The following is a 22,657-nucleotide window of genomic DNA, read 5'->3' on the forward strand; positions in this document are numbered from 1 at the left end:
GTCTGGCCTGTTCCCACCCCGCCCCCCCCTTCTTTTTAAACACTGTACCTGCAGTTACACATGATGACTCATAGGTGGCGCCATGTGTCTGTCAAATTGAATTAGGAGCATAAGATGCATTGATATTACAGGGGCAGGAAGCATGGTTATTTTTGATGTTGTGTTACTTTTCTGAATGGGTATTGGAGGTAGGACTTGCACTTGGCCAGCCCCTTACCTCCGAACCACACCCCCACCCGGTGTTAGATATTAGCAGTGAACTTGCTGGTGCTACAGATTTTAAGTCTTTCTGACTTACACTTCAGGAGGCTGACAGGTTATGCGTGTGTGTATAATGCTGTGCCATGGCATTCTTTGCCAGCAAAGGTAAATTAAAATGGAGAGTTTTTGGGATAGAACGTAATTGCAGAAGGGCTCTTGAAAAAAAAATCTAGACGAGACACTGGGTTTCGTGAACTCTGGACGCCTTCACTCTGGGCAAAGGGACAATGTAGATGCAGCCAGAGCCACTCAGGGAGGACAGAGCAGAGGGAGGAGGGTGGCCAAAGCGTTAGGACGTAAAAGCATCCTTTCTTGTAAGAAGCTTAGACTCTGCAGGTGGGCAGAGGGCACTGTCTCTCATTTAAAGTGCTCATTCAAGTTAGTAACCCTGAGATGCACCCAAAGTGTATAAGAGAACAGAACTCACTTGTGTCTTATTATCAGTGACTGCTGGGTTTTTCTTAACACCCTGAAGCGTAAGTAGGTAGACAGATGTGTCCTGTCATATTTCTATTCTGTATCTGGTGTGTTCACTTAGCACAGTGTTGTAAAAAAAAAAAAGTCCTTACAAAACCAAACCAAAACACACACAAACTATTCAAAGCCATCATCTTCGGTGAAGTCTGCTTCAATACTGGCCCGTTCCTGTGTTTGGGTATTTGGTGTTTTTCTATACTTAGGTCACATTTTCCCTTACTGTGTTATTTTTTAGGACATCCTCTAACCCAGATGGGACACAAGAACATGCTAGAGTGTGATTCAGATGCTTTTGAGTCCAGTGGTCCTAACCTGAGGACTTGCTGCTGACTAAGATACCCTCTTACCTTGCTGGCCCCTTTGAGTACATCTAGATTTTCAATGACAATGTTCTATGGCTTTGTGGGAGTTGCTGGCTATCAGGAAGATGTCTTTTCAGAAGATGGCTAGAGCCAGAACTGGAGTCCACCAAGTGTGTTGATTGTTAGTGAAGAAGAGAACACTTGTTATCTGTCAGGTTCCACTCAGGCACACACTGAGTTCTGGCTCCTGTGGAAGGCTGCTCAAGAAGCATCATCTCCCTTTCCTCATGGTCAGGAGTGGGTGACCCACAGCAGATGGCCTGGGCTGTGGACTGGCCACTCAATGCATGGGCATCATGATGCCTGCTTCCCCAGTTTCTTAGCCTTGCTTGCTTCTTGCTTGGAACAAGGCCCACACAGGGATGCTGAGATGTCAGAGGTGCGTTGGCTGATATAACTAGATAATACTTATAAAGGTATATGGCAGTATTTGACACTAAGGAAATGTGTGCAGGGTTAGGTAGTTTAGTTTCTTCTTCTTCTTCTTCTTCTTCTTCTTCTTCTTCTTCTTCTTCTTCTTCTTCTTCTTCTTCTTCTTCTTCTTCTTCTTCTTCTTCTTCTTCTTCTTCTTCTTCTGGCTGTAGGTGGTTTTTCTGAGACAGGGTAGCTACCTGGACTCACTTTATAGACCAGTCTGGCCTTGAACTCATGAAAATCCACCTGCCTGCTGGGATTAAAGCCATGCACCATCATGCCTAGCTAAGTAGTTTAGTTTCTAAGTAAACATTTGTGTTACCTTTCTCCCAAGTCCTTGAGCTCTGAGTTAGGCAGTTTGCAGCTTCCTAGCTCCATGCCTTTGGCCCAGCTGTTTAACTTCGATCTACTGGTCCTTTAAAAGGAAAGGTGGTAAGGAGGCCTTAAGAATGACATAAGGGATGGGGTTGGAGAGATGGCTCGGAGGTTGAGAGCACTGACTGCTCTTCCAGAAGTCTTGAGTTCAAGTCCCAGCAACCACATGGGGGCACACAACCACCTATAATGTGATCTGATGCCCTCTTCTAGCCTGCAGGCTTGCATGCAGGCAGAGCACTGTGGTATAAATAATAAATAAATATTTTATAAAAAAGGATGACGTGAGGCTTATGTGGGACAAACAGCATTTAGAACAGTGGCTGACACCTGTTGAATGTATTAGTCACTTTTATCATCTCTGTGGTCAGTGCCTGAAAAAGGCAGCTTGAGGGACAAGAGCTTTATCTTGGTTTACAGCTTTAAAAAGTCCACAGTATCAGGGAAGTCCAAGTATCAGAGGGGCTTGGTGACAGTGGGAGGGTGTGGTGTGGTAGGTGCCTGGCAATGGGGGATGGTGGTGTGTGTGTGTTAGTGGGCTTGTGATGGTGGTGAGTGTGTGTTAGTGGGCTTGTGATGGTGGTGAGTGTGTGTTAGTGGGCTTGTGATGGTGGTGAGTGTGTGTTGTTAGTGGGCTTGTGTAGTTGCAGCTGCTTTCTCCCAAAGCAGCAACTCGATAGCCAAGGTAGAAAAAGAAGCAGGGTCAGGCCATCTCCCCGGGAGACCTACTTCTTCCATCTAGACCCCCAACCTCACAAAGTTCTACAACCTTCCAAAAACAGTGTCACCAGTGGGAGACATTTCACACGGGAACCATAGCACTGACTTGTTGTTGCTGTTGAGGGGGCCTCACTAATTAGAATGGACAGGTGGAGATAATGTGGAGATTAGGATCCGAGGTCCTAGGGCAGACTGTGTGATCATGTGGGACAGCTGGGAATTTGAAATGATACATGTGCGATCATTGTAGATTTAGTTCAGAGAAAAGGCTGCAGTTGTCTTATCTGATAGGATGCTTGTATAAATTGAATTAGGTGAATTAATTCTGCTGCAGGGGAGGGGGCATTCTGGGCTGTGACTGTAATAAATCGGATTTGTTTTGACTTCCCGCAGCTGAGTGCACATTGACTTTTACTTCTGATTATAAGATTCCAATTATAAGATTGCATATTGTGAAAATAAAGGGGAGAGAAAGCCCTTCAGCTGAGCTAGTAGTTCATTGAGGGTCCAGGGCAGAAGAAGGCATGTGTGGGAGCAGGGGCTGGCGGTGGGGGCTGGCGGTGGCACAAGGGCTGGCCTAGCATCTTGAGGTCCATTCCCTGCTCTCTGCTAGAGTGAACTGTGGTAAGAAGGACAGGGAGACAGGGAGGGGGAAGGGAGTGCTGGGGCCTGTGGTGTAGGGAGGAAGGAGGAGGGGCCTGTGGTGAAGGGAGGAGGGAGGAGGGGCCTGTGGTGTAGGGAGGAGGGGCCTGTGGTGAAGGGAGGAGGGAGGAGGGGCCTGTGGTGTAGGGAGGAGGGGCCTGTGGTGAAGGGAGGAGGGAGGAGGGGCCTGTGGAGGAGGGAGGAGGGGCCTGTGGTGAAGGGAGGAGGGAGGAGGGGCCTGTGGTGTAGGGAGGAGGGGCCTGTGGTGTAGAGAGGAGGGAGGAGGGGCCTGTGGTGGAGGGAGGAGGGAGGAGGGGCCTGTGGTGGAGGGAGGATGGAGGAGGGGCCTGTGGTGTAGGGAGGAGGGAGGAGGGGCCTGTGGTGGAGGGAGGAGGGAGGAGGGGCCTGTGGTGGAGGGAGGATGGAGGAGGGGCCTGTGGTGAAGGGAGGAGGGAGGAGGGGCCTGTGGTGTAGGGAGGATGGAGGAGGGGCCTAGTGGAGGGAGGATAGAGGAGGGGCCTGTGGTGGAGGGAAGATAGAGGAGGGGCCTGTGGTGTAGGGAGGATGGAGGAGGGGCCTGGTGGAGGGAGGATAGAGGAGGGGCCTGTGGTGGAGGGAGGAGGGAGGAGGGGCCTGTGGTGGAGGGAGGATAGAGGAGGGGCCTGTGGTGTAGGGAGGATGGAGGAGGGGCCTGGTGGAGGGAGGATGGAGGAGGGGCCTGTGGTGTAGGGAGGATGGAGGAGGGGCCTGTGGTGGAGGGAGGATGGAGGAGGGGCCTGTGGTGTAGGGAGGATGGAGGAGGGCCTGTGGTGGAGGGAGGATGGAGGAGGGGCCTGTGGTGTTGGGCTTTCTTAGCTTTCTGTTGCTGTGCTAAACAGCACTCCCCAAAACAACTTGGGATAGAAAGGGGTTATTTCATCTTACAGCTGTCAGGTCACACCCTGCCACAGGGGCTGAAGCAGAGGCCACAGAGGAGTGCTGCTCTCTTACTTGCTCCCTTTACCTTGCTCAGCCTGCACTCCTGTGTCACCCAGAACCACCAGTCCAGGGTGGCCCTCCCACCTCATTCATCAACCAAGAAAATGCAGCACAGGCTAGCCCACAGTCTGGTAGGGAAGGTTTCTCAGCTGAGGTCCCCTCTTCCCAAATGACTAACCTGTGCCAAGCTGACACAAAACTAGCCCGCACAGGGCTCTGTGTCCTCGGGTACTGTGGAGAGGCTTGTGGAAGACTCCAGAGTGTGACAGGAGGACACTCTGCATGGAGGCTGAGGGGTGTCCTGTGAAGGTGAATGTTTGATCATCCACCCATGTTTGACCCCAATTCATTTATTATCGAGTTATTATCAATACTTTCTATACTTCTTAGTCAGATGTGTGAGTTACAGATATCCGCCCTCTGCCCCCCCACCCCCCCTCACCCCCCGCCATGCCAGTCTGTGAATTGTCTTAACTTTCTTAGTTATATATTTTGAACAATAACAGAAATGTCTAATTCGTGAGGTTCAATTTATTATTATTTTTGTCTGGGTATTTTGCTTTTTATGTAGTATCTTACCTGCAGGTCGTGAGGCTGCAGAAATACACACATGTATATGTCTGCTTTCAGTTAACATATGTGTTTGACATAACAAGAGTGAGTGTGTAGACGGCAGAGACGCCCACACCATTTGCCTGGAGAGGTTGTTCTTTCCCACTGAGGCACCTCAGTGGCTGTTCAGTGCTTCCTCTCTGAAGCTGCAGAGAAGCCACGTGTCCCCGACATGTCCCACCTCTGGGGGTGACCCGAGATCTTACAGCACTTCGGATGCATCCTGGTGAATATTTATTTTATACCCTGGTGAATTATTTTTTTTTCATTAAGAAATCCATTGTAAAGACATGACAAGTAATTGTAAAATTGAGCTCGGTCTAGGACTGGAGGGGAAATAAAAGTTATTTATTTAATGCTATAAAAGTTATTAAAGTGCAAAGTAACAAGGTAGAAAGGAGCGTTGTTTATGAATGCTGCTGTAAAGATGGCTGCTGCACTATGGGAAGACTTGTAAGCATGCACCTCAAGTGCTTAGAGGGGAACACAGTGATCTCTGGTGGTTGAACAGTCATAGGGTAGGGGAATAAGGGGAAAATGGGAGGGAGGGAAGAATGAGAGGATACAAGGGATGGGATAACCATTGAGATCTAACAAGAATAAATTAATAAAAAATTAAAAAAAATAAGGTCTAAAGGTTAAAAAAAAAAAAGGAAGGTGGTGATGGGAGGGAAGGAATGTGAGTGCTCCGATGTTCACGGAAGGCCGCCTGCATTACAGGGCACATCACATGTACTAAGGTTGATGTGATTTCTAAAGAAATAAAATAATGTACAAATTCATGGCATTCGTTGGGTCACTAGCATATGCCTATAGTCTCTGACACATGAGGATTGCGAGTCTGGAGTTATATAACCGGACACTGGGGAGCTGGGTAGAGGAGGCCATTGTATTAATGTGCTGCTTAATATTTGCCCTGTTCTATGTACTAAAATAGCTGTTAATGGTGACTTTTTTTTTTAAGTGGATAGGAATTTGTTGTTGCTGCTGCTGCGGGGGTTGAGCTCCCAGGATCTTCACCTTGAGTGACTTCCCCATGAAGAGATGAGCAGCGTTGTAGGCATGAGGGGTGGCTGTGATGGTGTCCTGTGTTGCAGTGTGTCTCTGAAGCCAGAGTTGTGTTGGGCAAACTGCCCATTTCTGATGATCAGTATCTTTTGGATAACCGGCTTGATGGAGCTGGACTATCCCCGCCCCCTCCCCCGAAGTGGTCCTTTCTGAAGATGATAGAACTGCCACTAAGTTCAGTTGTTGCGCCCAGGTCTTTAATGCGACTTGACTTGCGTTTTCAGTCCCGTTCTGTGTTTGATCATTTTCCTGCCTCAACAGAGTCACAAACTCACAAGCAAGCCTGCAGGGCGGCCAGATCCAGATGGCTGTCCACAGGGTGGGCAGCTGGGAGGCCTTGTGGGAGGTCAGGACAACCAGTGGGCTCTCAAAAGGTGGCTCTTTTCAGGTACCCTCCCTCTTGCTGCTGCCGGACTTGGTTTCCTACGCTTCACTGTTGTTGTAATGTTTGTGCACGCGTTTACACATGACAGGACTTAGTGAGTTTATAAACTTCTGAAGAGCCTTTCCTAATGGCCAAGGCTGCCTGCGTCTTTCCGTATTCATGCTGCTGTGTTTTCAGCTTTGTCACACACACACAGTGTCATTTTCTTATTCGTCTTTGAGCCACTGCCTGTGCTGCTGAGATACCAGAAGAACTAAAATTGGATTTCAGGGTTACTGGGGCAAAGGTTAAGAAATAAGCCTACAGGAGACAATCTGGCCAGCTGCAAAGAGCAGCCCCACTAGAGAGAGCATTGCCTAGTGACTGACCCGAAGGGTCCCACCGGAGATAGAGTTGATAAGAGACCCAGTTTGGTGGCCACATTCCTTCCTGCCCACCGGAGATAGGGTTAATAAGAAACCAGACACTTTCCCGGACAAGGTAGTAAACAAAGAAAGCTAAGCCATGGTGGGTCTTGGAGCCTTTTTCTGTAGCTTGTCACTTTAGACATTAGACCTCTTTATGTTACTCAACCAATAGATGCTTGCCAGGCTGGAACTCCTCTGCTTTGGGGCGCTGGGAGGGAGAGGAACCTATACATTTACCCTCAGCCCAGAGATCAGGGCTCTTTCTGGGTACCACTGTGTTGGTGACTGGTCAGAGCCCGGCTCTGAGTTGATTAACGGTCCTCATGTATATTGCTGTCAGGAAGAGCTTAAGAGTGTGCTTGGCGTTCATGTCCTAGGGAGAAGCCTCAAGCAGCCACTGGCCCCCTCTCTATCTCGTAGATATAAGCCAGTCACCCCTAGAGCAACAGATGCTGGATTCTAGCCAATGAGGAACTAACTGAGGGCTGAGGAGGGACAAGGATGGGATGTGACTTAACTGCATGATTCTGTACTCTGGCTGGTTTTATCCTCTATTTTCTCCTCCCCTCCCCCCCCTCACCCCCAGCACTACAGATAAGTCCTTCTAGATTTCAATGACTACAGCCTAGCAGGGTTCTGGGGCCCCGGGTGTGTCGAGGGCATCACATAGCTACTGGGGAGCCCTTGCTCACCTCCATAGGGAAAGCAGACATCTCAGTGCCAGGTGCTGTGGTGTCACAGAAGTCACTATTCTTGCGCACGACAGCCAAAGCCAGGCACCGGCACACCGGCCACACACGCGCATCTCACAAAGAATCCTCTGTCCTAACCTCAGAACCGTGGGCTTTCTCCCCTTCAAGAGCTAAAGAGCCGCGTATGGAGCGTGCTCTGCCTCCGCCTCTTCCTACCTTACCAGATGCTGGATACCACGTGCTCAGTGGTCTTCTGTGTGTGTCCACCCAAGCAAGCCACTGCCAAGACAGGTGGTGCTGTGACTGACAAGGGTCCCTGCTCTCAGTGTGTCAGGGAAATCTGGGACCCTGAGCAAACATAACTGGCTGTAGTGCTCTGTCTCACTTCTCATGGGCCTGCAACTTCCATCACAGAGCAGGCTTCCCTCTTAGAGCTATGGGACTGTGATGGGCCATGCCCTTTGCCCATCACCCTGGGCCTGTTGTCCTCTCTCTTCTTAGCCTGACTCCTCCCTAGCCAGTTTATTCTTCTCTGTGGATAAGCTTCCCTGGTGGTCTCTGCATGCAGACAAGCAGCCAGCTAGCCAAGAAAGGAATGGGGGTTGGGGGGCATTCTAGAGCAGGGTAGATAGCATGGAAACAGAGTTAATGTCATGATAGTAGGGATAGCTAATCAGAGGAGAGTTCACCACAGAGTGCTTAGTCCACAGGCAACTAAGCACTGCTGCAGATGAGCTAGCCAGGCTCCCCAGGAATGAGGCTGGCTACCCCATACCAAGGGGTCGGTCCTGAAATCATCATACACATACAGGCAACACTCAACAGGCTGAGCACTTGGTGTGTGTGTGTGTGTGTGTGTGTGTGTGTGTGTGTGTGTGAAGAGGCCATGACTTTGAAAGGGAGAGGAGAAGGAAGATGGATGAGTTGGGAGGGAGGAATAGGAAGGGAAGAAAATAGCACAATTATAGTCTATTATAAACAATGAAATATGAATTTCCAAAATGTAAAAAGAATGTCTAGTCCTCCAACAGGATTCCTTTATCCCTTCTCTCTCTCTTAGCCTGAGCACTGTGACAGTCAGGGGCACAGCCTCCACCCTCACCCAGCACTGTGACAGTGACAGTGACAGTCAGGGGCACAGCCTCCACCCTCACCCAGCACTGTGACAGTGACAGTCAAGGGCACAGCCTCCACCCTCACCCAGCACTATGATAGTGACAGTCACAGTCAGGGGCACAGCCTCCACCCTCACCCAGCACTGTGACAGTGACAGGCAGGGCACAGTCTCCACCCTCACCCAGCACCATGACAGTGACAGTGACAGTCAGGGGCACAGCCTCCACCCTCACCCAGCACTGTGACAGTGACAGTGACAGTCAGGGGCACAGCCTCCACCCTCACCCAGCACTGTGACAGTGACAGTCAGGGGCACAGCCTCCACCCTCACCCAGCACTGTGACAGTGACAGTGACAGTCAGGGGCACAGCCTCCACCCTCACCCAGCACTATGACAGTGATAGTGACAGTCAGGGGCACAGCCTCCACCCTCACCCAGCACTATGACTGTGACAGTGACAGCCAGGGGCACAGCCTCCACCCTCACCCAGCACTGTGACAGTGACAGTGACAGCCAGGGGCACAGCCTCCACCCTCACCCAGCACTATGACAGTGACAGTGACAGCCAGGGGCACAGCCTCCACCCTCACCCAGCACTGTGACAGTGACAGTGACAGCCAGGGGCACAGCCTCCACCCTCACCCAGCACTATGACAGTGACAGTGACAGTCAGGGGCACAGCCTCCACCCTCACCCAGCACTGTGACAGTGACAGTCAGGGGCACAGCCTCCACCCTCACCCAGCACTGTGACAGTGACAGTCAGGGGCACAGCCTCCACCCTCACCCAGCACTATGACAGTGACAGTGACAGTCAGGGGCACAGCCTCCACCCTCACCCAGCACTGTGACAGTGACAGTGACAGTCAGGGGCACAGCCTCCACCCTCACCCAGCACTATGACTGTGACAGTGACAGCCAGGGGCACAGCCTCCACCCTCACCCAGCACTGTGACAGTGACAGTGACAGCCAGGGGCACAGCCTCCACCCTCACCCAGCACTATGACAGTGACAGTGACAGTCAGGGGCACAGCCTCCACCCTCACCCAGCACTGTGACAGTGACAGTCAGGGGCACAGCCTCCACCCTCACCCAGCACTGTGACAGTGACAGTCAGGGGCACAGCCTCCACCCTCACCCAGCACTATGACAGTGACAGTCAGGGGCACAGCCTCCACCCTCACCCAGCACTGTGACAGTGACAGTGACAGTCAGGGGCACAGCCTCCACCCTCACCCAGCACTGTGACAGTGACAGTCAGGGGCACAGGCTCCACCCTCACCCAGCACTATGACAGTGACAGTGACAGTCAGGGGCACAGCCTCCACCCTCACCCAGCACTATGACAGTGACAGTGACGGTCAGGGGCACAGCCTCCACTCTCTCCCAGCACTATGACTGTGACAGTGACAGCCAGGGGCACAGCCTCCACTCTCTCCCAGCACTATGACTGTGACAGTGACAGTCAGGGGCACAGCCTCCACCCTCACCCAGCACTGTGACAGTGACAGTGACAGTCAGGGGCACAGCCTCCACTCTCACCCAGCACTGTGACAGTGACAGTGACAGTCAGGGGCATAGCCTCCACCCTCACCCAGCACTGTGACAGTGACAGTGACAGTCAGGGGCACAGCCTCCACCCTCACCCAGCACTGTGACAGTCACAGTCAGGGGCACAGCCTCCACCCTCACCCAGCACTGTGACAGTGACAGTGACAGTCAGGGGCACAGCCTCCACCCTCACCCAGCACTATGACTGTGACAGTGACAGCCAGGGGCACAGCCTCCACCCTCACCCAGCACTGTGACAGTGACAGTGACAGACAGGGGCACAGCCTCCACCCTCACCCAGCACTGTGACAGTGACAGTCAGGGGCACAGCCTCCACCCTCACCCAGCACTGTGACAGTGACAGTCAGGGGCACAGCCTCCACCCTCACCCAGCACTATGACAGTGACAGTGACAGTCAGGGGCACAGCCTCCACCCTCACCCAGCACTGTGACAGTGACAGTGACAGTCAGGGGCACAGCCTCCACCCTCACCCAGCACTGTGACAGTGACAGTCAGGGGCACAGGCTCCACCCTCACCCAGCACTATGACAGTGACAGTGACAGTCAGGGGCACAGCCTCCACCCTCACCCAGCACTATGACAGTGACAGTGACGGTCAGGGGCACAGCCTCCACTCTCTCCCAGCACTATGACTGTGACAGTGACAGCCAGGGGCACAGCCTCCACTCTCTCCCAGCACTATGACTGTGACAGTGACAGTCAGGGGCACAGCCTCCACCCTCACCCAGCACTGTGACAGTGACAGTGACAGTCAGGGGCACAGCCTCCACTCTCACCCAGCACTGTGACAGTGACAGTCACAGTCAGGGGCACAGCCTCCACCCTCACCCAGCACTGTGACAGTGACAGTGACAGTCAGGGGCACAGCCTCCACCCTCACCCAGCACTGTGACAGTCACAGTCAGGGGCACAGCCTCCACCCTCACCCAGCACTATGACAGTGACAGTGACGGTCAGGGGCACAGCCTCCACCCTCACCCAGCACTGTGACAGTGACAGTGACAGTGACAGTCAGGGGCACAGCCTCCACCCTCACCCAGCACTGTGACAGTGACAGTGACAGTCAGGGGCACAGCCTCCACCCTCACCCAGCACTGTGACAGTGACAGTCAGGGGCACAGCCTCCACCCTCACCCAGCACTATGACAGTGACAGTGACAGTCAGGGGCACAGCCTCCACCCTCACCCAGCACTGTGACAGTGACAGTGACAGTCAGGGGCACAGCCTCCACCCTCACCCAGCACTGTGACAGTGACAGTCAGGGGCACAGGCTCCACCCTCACCCAGCACTATGACAGTGACAGTGACAGTCAGGGGCACAGCCTCCACCCTCACCCAGCACTATGACAGTGACAGTGACGGTCAGGGGCACAGCCTCCACTCTCTCCCAGCACTATGACTGTGACAGTGACAGCCAGGGGCACAGCCTCCACTCTCTCCCAGCACTATGACTGTGACAGTGACAGTCAGGGGCACAGCCTCCACCCTCACCCAGCACTGTGACAGTGACAGTGACAGTCAGGGGCACAGCCTCCACTCTCACCCAGCACTGTGACAGTGACAGTCACAGTGAGGGGCACAGCCTCCACCCTCACCCAGCACTGTGACAGTGACAGTGACAGTCAGGGGCACAGCCTCCACCCTCACCCAGCACTGTGACAGTCACAGTCAGGGGCACAGCCTCCACCCTCACCCAGCACTATGACAGTGACAGTGACGGTCAGGGGCACAGCCTCCACCCTCACCCAGCACTGTGACAGTGACAGTGACAGTGACAGTCAGGGGCACAGCCTCCACCCTCACCCAGCACTGTGACAGTGACAGTGACAGTCAGGGGCACAGCCTCCACCCTCACCCAGCACTGTGACAGTGACAGTCAGGGGCACAGCCTCCACCCTCACCCAGCACTATGACAGTGACAGTGACGGTCAGGGGCACAGCCTCCACCCTCACCCAGCACTGTGACAGTGACAGTGACAGTCAGGGGCACAGCCTCCACCCTCACCCAGCACTGTGACAGTGACAGTGACAGACAGGGGCACAGCCTCCACCCTCATCCAGCACTGTGACAGTGACAGTGATGGTCATGGCACAGCCTCCAACCTCACCCAGCACTATGACAGTGACAGTCACAGTCAGGGACTCAGCACTATGACAGTGACAGTCACAGTCAGGGACTCAGCACTATGACAGTGACAGTGACAGTCAGGGGCACAGCCTCCACCCTCACCCAGCACTATGACAGTGACAGTCACAGTCAGGGGCACAGTCTCCACCCTCACCCAGCACTATGACAGTGACAGTCACAGTCAGGGGCACAGCCTCCACCCTCACCCAGCACTATGACAATGACAGTCACAGTCAGGGGCACAGCATCCACCCTCACCCAGCACTATGACAATGACAGTCAGGGGTGCAGCTTCCACCCTCTCCCAGCACTGTGACAGTGACAGTCAGGGGCACAGCCTCCACAGTCACCCAGCACTATGACAGTCACAGTGACAGTCAGGGCACAGCCTCCACAGTCACCCAGCACCATTGCTGTGTAAAGGCACTAAAACCCATGTACTAACATATACCTGAAGAGGTACTGGGTGGAATCTAGGCCAAAATGGGAGCACTCTGGCTAGAGCAATGTCTTTATGCCTCTCAATCGAAACAGTCTTTTTTTTATCTTTGTTTTTAATCTTTAATTTTTTTATTAATTTATTCTTGTTACGTCTCAATGGCTATCCCACCCCTTTTATCCTCCCATTCTTCCCTTTCTCCCATTTTCCCCTTATTCCCCTCCCCTATGACTGTTCCTGAGAGGGATTTCCTACCCCTGTATATGCTCATAGGGTATCAAGTAAAGGGGCCATGACCCTTTAAAAGTCTTTTAAAAATGTAAAAATCACATTTTAAGATACAAACTTTTTGTCATTCTAGAGAAAGACATTTCAGAAATAACAGTTAGGATCTGGTAACAGCATTCATTTCTGGTTTTCTAAGGAAAAGACTGTGTTTCAAACATTTAAGAAAGACTGGGCTGAGGAGACTGGGTGGTTTTGTGTGTGTGTGTGTGTGTGTGTGTGTGTGTGTGTACGCATGGGCACATGTGCACGTGCACATGTATGCATGTGTCTTTGAAAGTGCTCACCACGTATATGTGAGGACCGCAGTTTGAGTCCTTAGACACCACTTTAAGGTGATAGAGTGTGTTTGGAATCCCAGTCTCCTAAGATGAGGTGGGAAAGGGGGCAGAAACAGGAGACACCTTGAAGATCATGGGGGCAGCCATTCTGGCGTGTACGGTGAACAAGGGACAAAGTGGAAGGTCAGGACCAACACTTGAGGTTCTCCTCTGAGCGCAAACGCACCTGCACTCACGTCCTCAAATGCCCCTCACCTCTCTCTGTCTCTGTCTCTCTTTCTCACATACACACACACAAAAGAAAAAGCTTTTGTTGTTTTGTTTTTATGTGAAAGCAGCATTTAGTTTTCACAAAGGAACATGTGACAACTTCCAAGTGCCCAGGAGACAGGTATGAGTGCTGTGAAGACTGGGCTTCCAGGGCCCCTGCATGGCATCCCACTTTCCCTCAGGTATCCTGTGGGAATTCTGTGACAGTATACTCAGGGACCCAGCAACAGCCTGCTGCCACAGTGCTTTGGAGGACCTCTCCCTGCTGGGGAGCTGTGCAAGGCTTTTCTCAGAAGTTTCCCATCTGACCAGCAAGCTTCCTCCAGGACCCTCCCAAAGACATCTGATTGGAGGTTACAGTGGCCACTGGGCTGTGCTTTCTCACGGCCTTGCGGCTCAGCCCTGTCATGGCCTGGCAAAGTGTTGTCCCTGAAGGTCCTCAGCCTAGCTCCTGGAACACCGAGGGCTTCTTGTAGGCGTTCCCAAGTCTGTGGGGGAGGCTATTAGAGGTGAGATTTCTACACAGACTCAGGTAGGAACTGGAATTATGTCCCAGGCAGAAGACCAGGCCTGAGGTGGCTTGTTTCAGATAGCCTCTGTGTCTACTGCCTGCCTTGCAAATCTCACTGCTGCTGCTGTAGCCTTCAGCTGGACAGCAAGCGGCAGTGAGCAGAACCTGGGCAGTCTGGCCTGGGCCTGTGTGATATCCCTTTCCCACAAGCTTGTGAGGGGTTGGCTGGCCAAGGGAGTGCTTGGCTGCAGAGGCCCTGCAGCCACACAAAGCATCCAGGAAGGCAAGACTGGGGACCCGTGGCTCCTTGAGGGATGGTTTTTATTTTCTTTATAGTTTTCTCAAATGATATTTTCTGTCAGAAAGTTAAATGAGGGCAATCTCGCTTTCATTGTCCTAAATAATATTTTGTACCCTGAGAGAAGAGGGCTGTTGTCTTTCATTTTAACAGCCAGGTGGTTTAATGCGTCTCGCCCTTTCCCACCCACCGAAAGTCTGATGCAGGCATGACAGAGGCTGGAGAACTCCTGGGGCTGTGGGAAGAGGGAGGAGTCATTTGAAAATGTTTCCCCAGGAGATTTCCGCGCTCTTTTTCCCTACAGTGTTCCAGTAGGAACAGGAGGGCCCGGCTGGTTAGTACGGCAACATGGTTGAGGGTCAATGTTACGATGTGTCTGGAGCTTGTGTGTCAGTTAGTGTGGCTTTTCTGGCTTCTTGTGAGGGTTCTGCCTGGGGTGGGGCGAGCACAGGCCTGGCTTGGTTGCTGTGTGCTCTCAGCTGCTTACAGTGGAGGAAAGTACCCAGGGAAATGGTTGGCTGCGCGCTGTCACAAGAAAAATAGCTAGTCCCTGGTGAGGGGCTGGAGGGGGACATAGCTATTAATGCCGTGAGTAGGCAGTCAGACATTTTGGTGACTCCGAGGACACAGATACATGGCATGGTAGAGCTCTGAGGAGAACCAACGCAGGAGGCAGGAGTCTCTGAGGAAGGAGGAGGGGTTCTCAGAAAGATTCTGTAGCCAGGCTGTCTCTGATTCCCCTCGTAGCTGAAAAAGACAGCGTTCACCTTAAAGGAAATAAGAATTTATTCTTGGGGCTGGAGAAATGGTTCAGCGGTTGGGAGCAGCTGACTGCTCTTCCAGAGGACCCACTTGGTGGCTCACAACTATCTAGGGGACGTGACACCCTCACACAGACATACATGCAGGCTAAAAACACCAATGCACATCAAATATGAATGAATCATTTTTGAAAAAAGAGTTTATTCTGGAGCCTAACTTGAGTGATCATAGCTCAGAAATGCAGATTTCAGTTACCCCAGATTCCGTGTTCCAAAGTGGAAGCCGTCAGAGTTTTACAGAGCAAAGAAAGCTATAGATCAAAGCAAATCTAAAATATACTGGTGGGGACATCAGAGATGGGTACAGCAAAGGGGAGGGGGAGCCTTTCTATAGATCTTGGATGCTATTTGATGACTGTTGTAGCTTTTGGTTTGGTAGATACTAGGGGGTCTTCTAAGTCAATAGATTACAAAAGGCTCTACCTTTTAGTCATGAAATGTTAGTTCTGACACAGAGGTGGGCAAGGAATTCAGGGACTAAAGCTAGCTTGAGATAGGTTACTTGTCCTCTGGAGCGGCAACATCCATCCCAGCCCCTCCACATCCGTAGTTCTGATCAGTCTCCGCAGACACAACAAACCCGTGCATTTTGGCTAGTGAAAGGTCTCAGATGAGGGACTCTGCAGACGTCAGAGATGGGCGTGCTGCGTCTGGTAGGTCAACGAGAGTGGAAGACAGGAGGACTGCTGCAGGCACTGTGGTCCAGCAACAGCCAGGCTTCCGTTCCGGCAGCTGGCGCTCAGTGCTTCAGTCAGCATCTCTGCATCTGGGTCAGTGTGTTAGTCACACAAGCCGCTGTGCATGGGGCGGAGCAATGCCTGGACCATCACAGGCAGCTTGGTCTCACCCCAAGGCTGCTCACTGTCTGCTTGTGTCTTTCAGAACGTCGTTCTTTCTGGGGGCTCCACGATGTTCAGAGATTTTGGGCGTCGGCTGCAGAGAGATTTGAAAAGAGTGGTGGACGCCAGGTTAAAGCTGAGTGAAGAGCTCAGCGGGGGCAGGATAAAGGTAGGAGGCTGTGTGCGTGCTGCTGTCCTGCAACATGCCAGTGTGGGGTGAAACCAAGCTCCAGCAGGGGGCGGCTGTGTGCGTGCTGCTGTCCTGCAACATATGCCAGTGTGGGGTGAAACCAAGCTCCAGCAGGGGGCGGCTGTGTGCGTGCTGCTGTCCTGCAACATGCCAGTGTGGGGTGAAACCAAGCTCCAGCAGGGGGCGGCTGTGTGCGTGCTGCTGTCCTGCAACATATGCCAGTGTGGGGTGAAACCAAGCTCAAGCAGGGGGCGGCTGTGTGCGTGCTGCTGTCCTGCAACATGCCAGTGTGGGGTGAAACCAAGCTCCAGCAGGGGGCGGCTGTGTGCGTGCTGCCCTGCAACATGCCAGTGTGGGGTGAAACCAAGCTCAAGCAGGGGGCGGCTGAGTGAGGTCTGATGCCTGAATTCCTGGGAGGACGTTTTTAAGAGACCCCCCTCCCCCATGGGTTAGGGTTAGGGTTTTGCTTACGGTTAGGGGCTAGAGGTTAGGATTAGGGGAACCCATACCCTCTTTTGCAAGATCAGGCCTGTGTGTGTGTGTGTGTGTGTGTGTGTGTGTGTGTGTGTGTGTGTGTGTGTAGAGAGAGAGAGTCCGCTGGAGTGAGGGTGCCCATTGCATTGTTTGTTTTGCTTTAGTGTTTGGAGGTTCACTTTGTTAGTGACCTTGCTAAACCGTGTGATCTGTTTGCTTCAAGCCATCAGTTAGGTTAACTGTGTGTTTTAGTACTGGAAGAGAGGGTCTCAGCTAGGCACGAGTCTCCTGGGGCTGCAGTGAGGCTGAGGCCGTCACTGAGGAGGCCACGCCCATCATTGCGAGCACTGGTGGAAGGGTGGACTGTGCAGACTGAACACACTTGCTTTCTTTTGCAGCCCAAGCCCGTGGAGGTGCAGGTGATAACACACCACATGCAGCGCTACGCCGTGTGGTTTGGAGGCTCCATGCTGGCCTCAACTGTAAGTTCCTTCTAGGTTGTTCCGTGGACATATGTGCTGCTCTGTTGGGTTTGGATAAATATTCAGTGCCCATGAAAATTAAATAGCATGTCTTCTGTTTGCATGGCTTTAATCGGACAAAATAAATCTGTTCGGTGTAAAAATATTTTACTTATCATTTAAATTGTACCTCTCTCATTCACAAACACCCTGCTGATTGTAGGTTACAGGTAAACATGGCTATGTGAAATATAAAAGCAATCTAGATCATCCTGGCTGGCCTTGTGTGTGTGTGTGTGTGTGTGTGTGTGTGTGTGTGTGTACATATATGGGTGTGCAGATTATTTGAGGAGGCCAGTGGTCAATATTGGATATCTTCTTCAATCATCTTTGCAGCTTTTTTTGAGACAGGCTTTCTTACTAGGACCTGGCCCATCAATTAACCTAGCCTGGGATCACCTGCCTCTGAGTCCCCAGCAATAGGATTAGAGGTGTACGTTGGCACGCCTGGCTTTTACAAGAGTGTACAGATGAGCTCAGTGACAAGCATGTACCCTCTGAGCCATCTCCCCGCACTTCCTTGGGTCCTTCCCTAGTGATTATTTTATTTATTTATTAATATTTTCCCTCCTCGAGTCTGTTAGCAGCTATTTTTAGTTCAGGCTAACACATACTTGGCCCCAAAAAGTGGGAACTGAGGAAATTTGTTGTTGATTTCTAGTGTTGGGAACTGCTGAATGAATTTTAAAGTGAAATAAACTGCCTGGTATTTCACCCAGGTCAGGCTTAGTACTGTGACGGGATAATGGCCCCTCCCCTTTGGTCGGAAGAAGATAGGCCCACCCCTCTCCTCAGTGGTTTCCTCTTCCCACCTGCTCATCATCTCCCTCCCGCTGCTCCTCCCACAGCCGGAGTTCTTTCAGGTCTGTCACACCAAGAAGGACTATGAGGAATACGGCCCCAGCATCTGCCGCCACAACCCTGTCTTTGGAGTGATGTCCTAGTGTCTGCCTTGGAGCCATCGTCTGACAGTGTCATGTTGGGGAATAAGTGTCCTTCAGAACCCAGAGCAACCACAGCTCCTGTACATACAGCGTGGAACCGGTGTGCGAGCAGCGCGTTTTCATCACCAGAGCGTGGGCCTGGGTGCAGTCTTCCCATTAAGCCATTTATCCCGTGCGACTGTTCGACTGTTCGTGGCCCTCCTCCCCTCCCCCTCCCACCCTCTCTCCTTTCCACCGGCTTCTAGTTGACCAGTAGAGCTCCGAAGGAGTTCACTGCAACCTTAGAAACTACTAGAGGGACACGTCATGCAAAGTTGTTTCTCCAGGAAAGAAGGTAGGGCGGAGGAACCCTGGCCCTCCCAGCCTATTTTTGTAAATAAAAATGTTATAAACTTGAAATACAAATTGATGTTTATATTTCCTATCATTTTGTATTTTATGGTATTTGGTATAACCGGCTAATACTAAGCATGAGTAGGGTCTGGATGTCACAGAGTTCTGTAATAAAAATGCTTAATTGTGAGGCATGTTCTGATGTGTGTACAGGCAAACCGAACAGCAGGCGTCATGCCACATGCCTGCTGGGACGTGAGCTCATGTCGTTGGGGTGATGTGAGGTCTGAGCTCTGGCCAGTATTGTGTGAGGGTTGCTACCGATGTAGCTACAGATAACTGCTACAGATGTAGCCGAGCTTCCTGCAGTTGCTTTAGAGAAGACGATGGTGTAACGTTGTCCAGTGTGGATGCAGTACTACTTGCACTGTTTAATAAAAGCTGCTAGAATCTTTATAGCTTCTCTGTGTCGTGTCTTCTGGCTCCCCATCCGCTCAGAGGTGTGGGTTTGCATAGGATACGATGATTGATACAGTGTGTGTGTGTGTGTGTATGTGTGTGTGTGTGTGTATGTGTGTGTGTGTGAGTGTGTGTGTGTGTGTGAGTGTGTGTGAGTGTGTGTGTGTGTAGGTGTGTGTGTGTATGTGTGTGAGTGTGTGTGAGTGTGTGTGTATGTGTGTGAGTGTGTGTGTGTGTGTGTGTGTAGGGGTGTGTGTGTGTGTGTATGTGTGTGTGTGTATGTGTGTGTGTGAGTGTGTGTATGTGTGTGTGTATGTGTGTGTATGTGTGTGTGTATGTGTGTGAGTGTGTGTGTGTGTAGGTGTGTGTGTATGTGTGTGTATGTGTGTGTGTGTGTGTGAGTGTGTGTGTGTGTAGGTGTGTGTGTGTGTGTATGTGTGTGTGTATGTGTGTGTGTGTGTGTGTGTGTGTGTGAGTGTGTGTGTGTGTAGGTTTGTGTCTAGGAAATGTCCCCAAGAGTGGGTTGATAACCAGCTTGAAGTGTTTTGGATGGGGGTGGGGACATCTTAGGTGTCCAGGCTCCTTCGTTTCAGTGCTCCGATGCCTGTGGAGTAATCCCTCACTCAAATAGGGTTAGTAGACCCGGTGTGCTCCCTTTTCCCTATAATCCTTGTGACTTTAAAAATTGGTATCATAAGGCCTGCTGTGGTGGCGCACGCCTTTAATCCCAGCACTTGGGAGGCAGTGGCAGGTGAATCTCTGAGTTCAAGAGCAGCCTGGTCTACAGAGTGAGTTCCAGGGCAGCCAAAGACTACACAGAGAAACCCTGTCTTGAAAAACCAGAAATAAATAAATAAATAAATTGTTATAATAATCCTTTAAGTTGTGAGGCAAGTTTTAATCTCAGAAAACTTCCCTTTAAGTGTTTGGTTTTACTGTTTAAATCTGGAAACAAGCTTGAGCCTTGAGGCCTCCTTCATCCCTAACCTTTGATCCTGCACTTACTCACTCACAGCCAACCCAAGTGTGAGAAAATTGAGTGGAAAATTCCAATAAGCAGAGAGACTACATTTCAGGTAACTGTAAATAATTTAAAAAAATTATTTGTGTGTGTGTGTGTGTGTGTGTGTGTGTGTGTGTGTGTGTATGTGTGTGTGTGTGTGTGTGCCAAGGTTCACATGTGGAGGCCAGAGGAGAACTTCCTGCAGTCAGTTATCTCCTCTCACCATTATGTGGGTCCAGGGATTGAACTCAGGTCTTCAGGCTTGCGTGTGCCTTTCCCTGATGACCGGTCTTGTAGCTCCTCGTGTAAGTTTTATCATAGTGTAATCATACTTACTCTAAATGGAACTTTATTATTTATAAAATACTCAGTGAATATTTACTAAGTGAATATACACTTCTTTCACTCTGCTTGGCAATGTGCTTTTGAGTCTGCACACACGCATGCACGCAACCAACAGTGCGGTGGTACTTGTATGCATATAGCCTCAGCATCTACAGGGCAGAGGGGGCAGGTGCACTACAAGTTTGAGGTCTGCCTGGTCTGATAGTGGGTTCTAGGTCAGCCAGGGGGGATGTGTAGCAAAGGCCCTCACCTGGCCTTGGAGATGACTCACTGAGTACAAGCTCTGCTGTGCAAGCTGGACCACCTGCGTTTGATCTCCAGCATCCATAGTGCCGGAGAGAACAGAGACTCCAAGCTTGTCCTTTGACCTTTACCTATATGCTATGGTACGTATGCCCTTGCGGACACACATATATGCTACTAATAAATGTTCCCCGAGTTAAAAACAATAGCAAAACCCAACATATATGCATATAAGCATATATGCATATGTATCTACATATAGATACACAGACAGAGATGCGTTGTGGCTTACAACATGGCTTTGTACCAATAAGCTGATTGAGAACTGTACATCCAGGGTGTTTACTGCACCTGCTGAACACCGTAGCTCAGCTGAGCCTCCTTAGATGTACTCCTGGCAGTCACGTGAGCCTACTCGTGGGCAGCACCATTTAACACAGGGCAGCTTCATAACAGACTGCTGACTACACGCATGGGCACTGCGCACGCATGATTAGATGTAATCCACCATTGTACCACGCGGGGAATGCTTGCTTGGTAAAGTGCCTGCCATGCAAGCCTGGGGATCTGAGTTTGGGTCCCTGGCACCAACGTAAAAAGGCAAGACATAGGGGCACACGGCATTCCCATTCCGGAGAGCATTTTGTTTTAGATATAAACTATAAGGAGCATTAGGTTCTGATGCAACAGGTGCCGTACACAGCAACCCTGGCCAGACACATCTTAGAGGAAGTGTGGCAGAGACGGGAGATGGGGCAAAAGAGGAAGGTGCCCATGGCCTGCTTCTGTTTTCAGGCTCCTAGGCAGAGCTGGTCTGCAAGCCCTCACAAAAACACCTTTTGACTCAGAGATGTAAGTATAAAACTTGGCTGTTTCTTAAGTAAACGATCCCGGTCCCCTCTTTCCTCAGTTTCCCAGTTGCAGTCCGTAGGTTTGAGTTTAAATTTCTTTGTTTATTGATTAAGGCTTCCAAGTACTACATAGAAAACCAACATATGATTTGTTAATGTGCACTGCTCACCTTATAAGGAAGAAAAACATTTAGAATTTTGTCGCTAATGTAAAGAAAATCCCCACATGCATTTTGTTCAGATTGACTTACCCTAGATCACAGTGTACTAGGACTGAGGGCAAAGTCAAACTTAAGTGAGGAGAAGGCCTGAGTCTCCAGTGAAGTTTCCTGTGGAGTTTCTCATGTCCTAGTTTGCTTTCTACCGCTGTGATAAAGACCATGACCAAAAGCGGATTTGAGAGGAAAAGACTTAACCTGGCTTATGTGTCCTGATTCCAGGAACTCAGGGCAGGCACCTAGAGGCAGGAAATAAGGCAGAAGCCATGGAGGACTGCTGCTTACTGGCTTGCTCCCCTTCGCTTGCTCAGCCTGCCTTCTTATACCACCTGCCCAGGGATGGCAGCATCCCAAAGCCCTCCCACATCAACCACCAATCAAGGAAACACCCTATCGACTTGTCTGTCAGACAACCTTAGGCCCACATTCTCAGTTGAGGTTCTCCTTACCAGTTAACTCTAGCTTGTGGTCAGGTCGAGGAAAAAAAAAAATCAACCAGGACAACATGTCAATTAATATAGTCGTTAACAAACATACCCTAAAAGCATAAGCCAGCAAATTCCTAGACCCGTTAAAGGGTTTTTCAGAGTTGCTTTGCTCTGTTGATCAGGCTGCGACACGAGCTCACCTCTATTTTGAAGGAAGTATTATAAATTACGTGGCTTTAATTTAGAAAAAAACGCATATGATTTAGCTGTCCTACAATGCATATGGCCTTTAAAGCCTCACATTGCACAGGTAAACACAAACAGCTTTATCCGTCGATTGAAAACAACAACAACAACAAAATGATGGTAACTGGTATATGATCTCTCCCTCCCTCCCTCCCTCCCTCCCTCCCTCCCTCCCTCCCTCCCTCGCCTGCTCCCCCATCCCCAGCCCTGCCTCTCCCTTAAATTCCTCCAGCTTCCCTCTCTTCTACTTCCTTCTCCGTGGATTGAACAAGGTTTTCCTGACAAGCCATAGCGGCTTGCTCTCCACACTCCAGGAGAAGCTCTCACTGTACAGCTGCAGGCAGCCGCAAGCTGCTCCTACCGGGTTAATTTTCTAACTGAAGAGGGAGCATTTGAGATGTTAATGACTTTGTTATTACACATGCGAGATTAAGGGGGAAATAAA

General features: G+C 50.9%; 1 protein-coding gene across 4 annotated transcripts in view; it reads left to right on the forward strand.

The window, feature by feature from the left end:
• The window catches only part of ACTR3B (actin related protein 3B), a 94,354-nt gene extending 75,481 nt beyond the window's left edge, over positions 1-18,873 (forward strand). For all 4 annotated transcript variants that reach the window (XM_084784981.1, XM_084784980.1, XM_084784983.1 and 1 more), the window contains 3 exons: positions 16,001-16,126; positions 17,020-17,103; positions 17,991-18,873. In XM_084784981.1, coding sequence (XP_084641107.1) covers positions 16,001-16,126; positions 17,020-17,103; positions 17,991-18,086 — 306 coding nt within the window. In that variant the 3' untranslated portion in view covers positions 18,087-18,873. The remainder of the gene's footprint in view (positions 1-16,000; positions 16,127-17,019; positions 17,104-17,990) is intronic.
• The last annotated feature ends 3,784 nt before the right edge of the window (positions 18,874-22,657 follow it).

This window comes from Acomys minous, assembly GCF_964271855.1.
Source record: "Acomys minous genome assembly, chromosome: 6".
In the NCBI taxonomy this organism is placed as follows: domain Eukaryota; kingdom Metazoa; phylum Chordata; class Mammalia; order Rodentia; family Muridae; genus Acomys; species Acomys minous.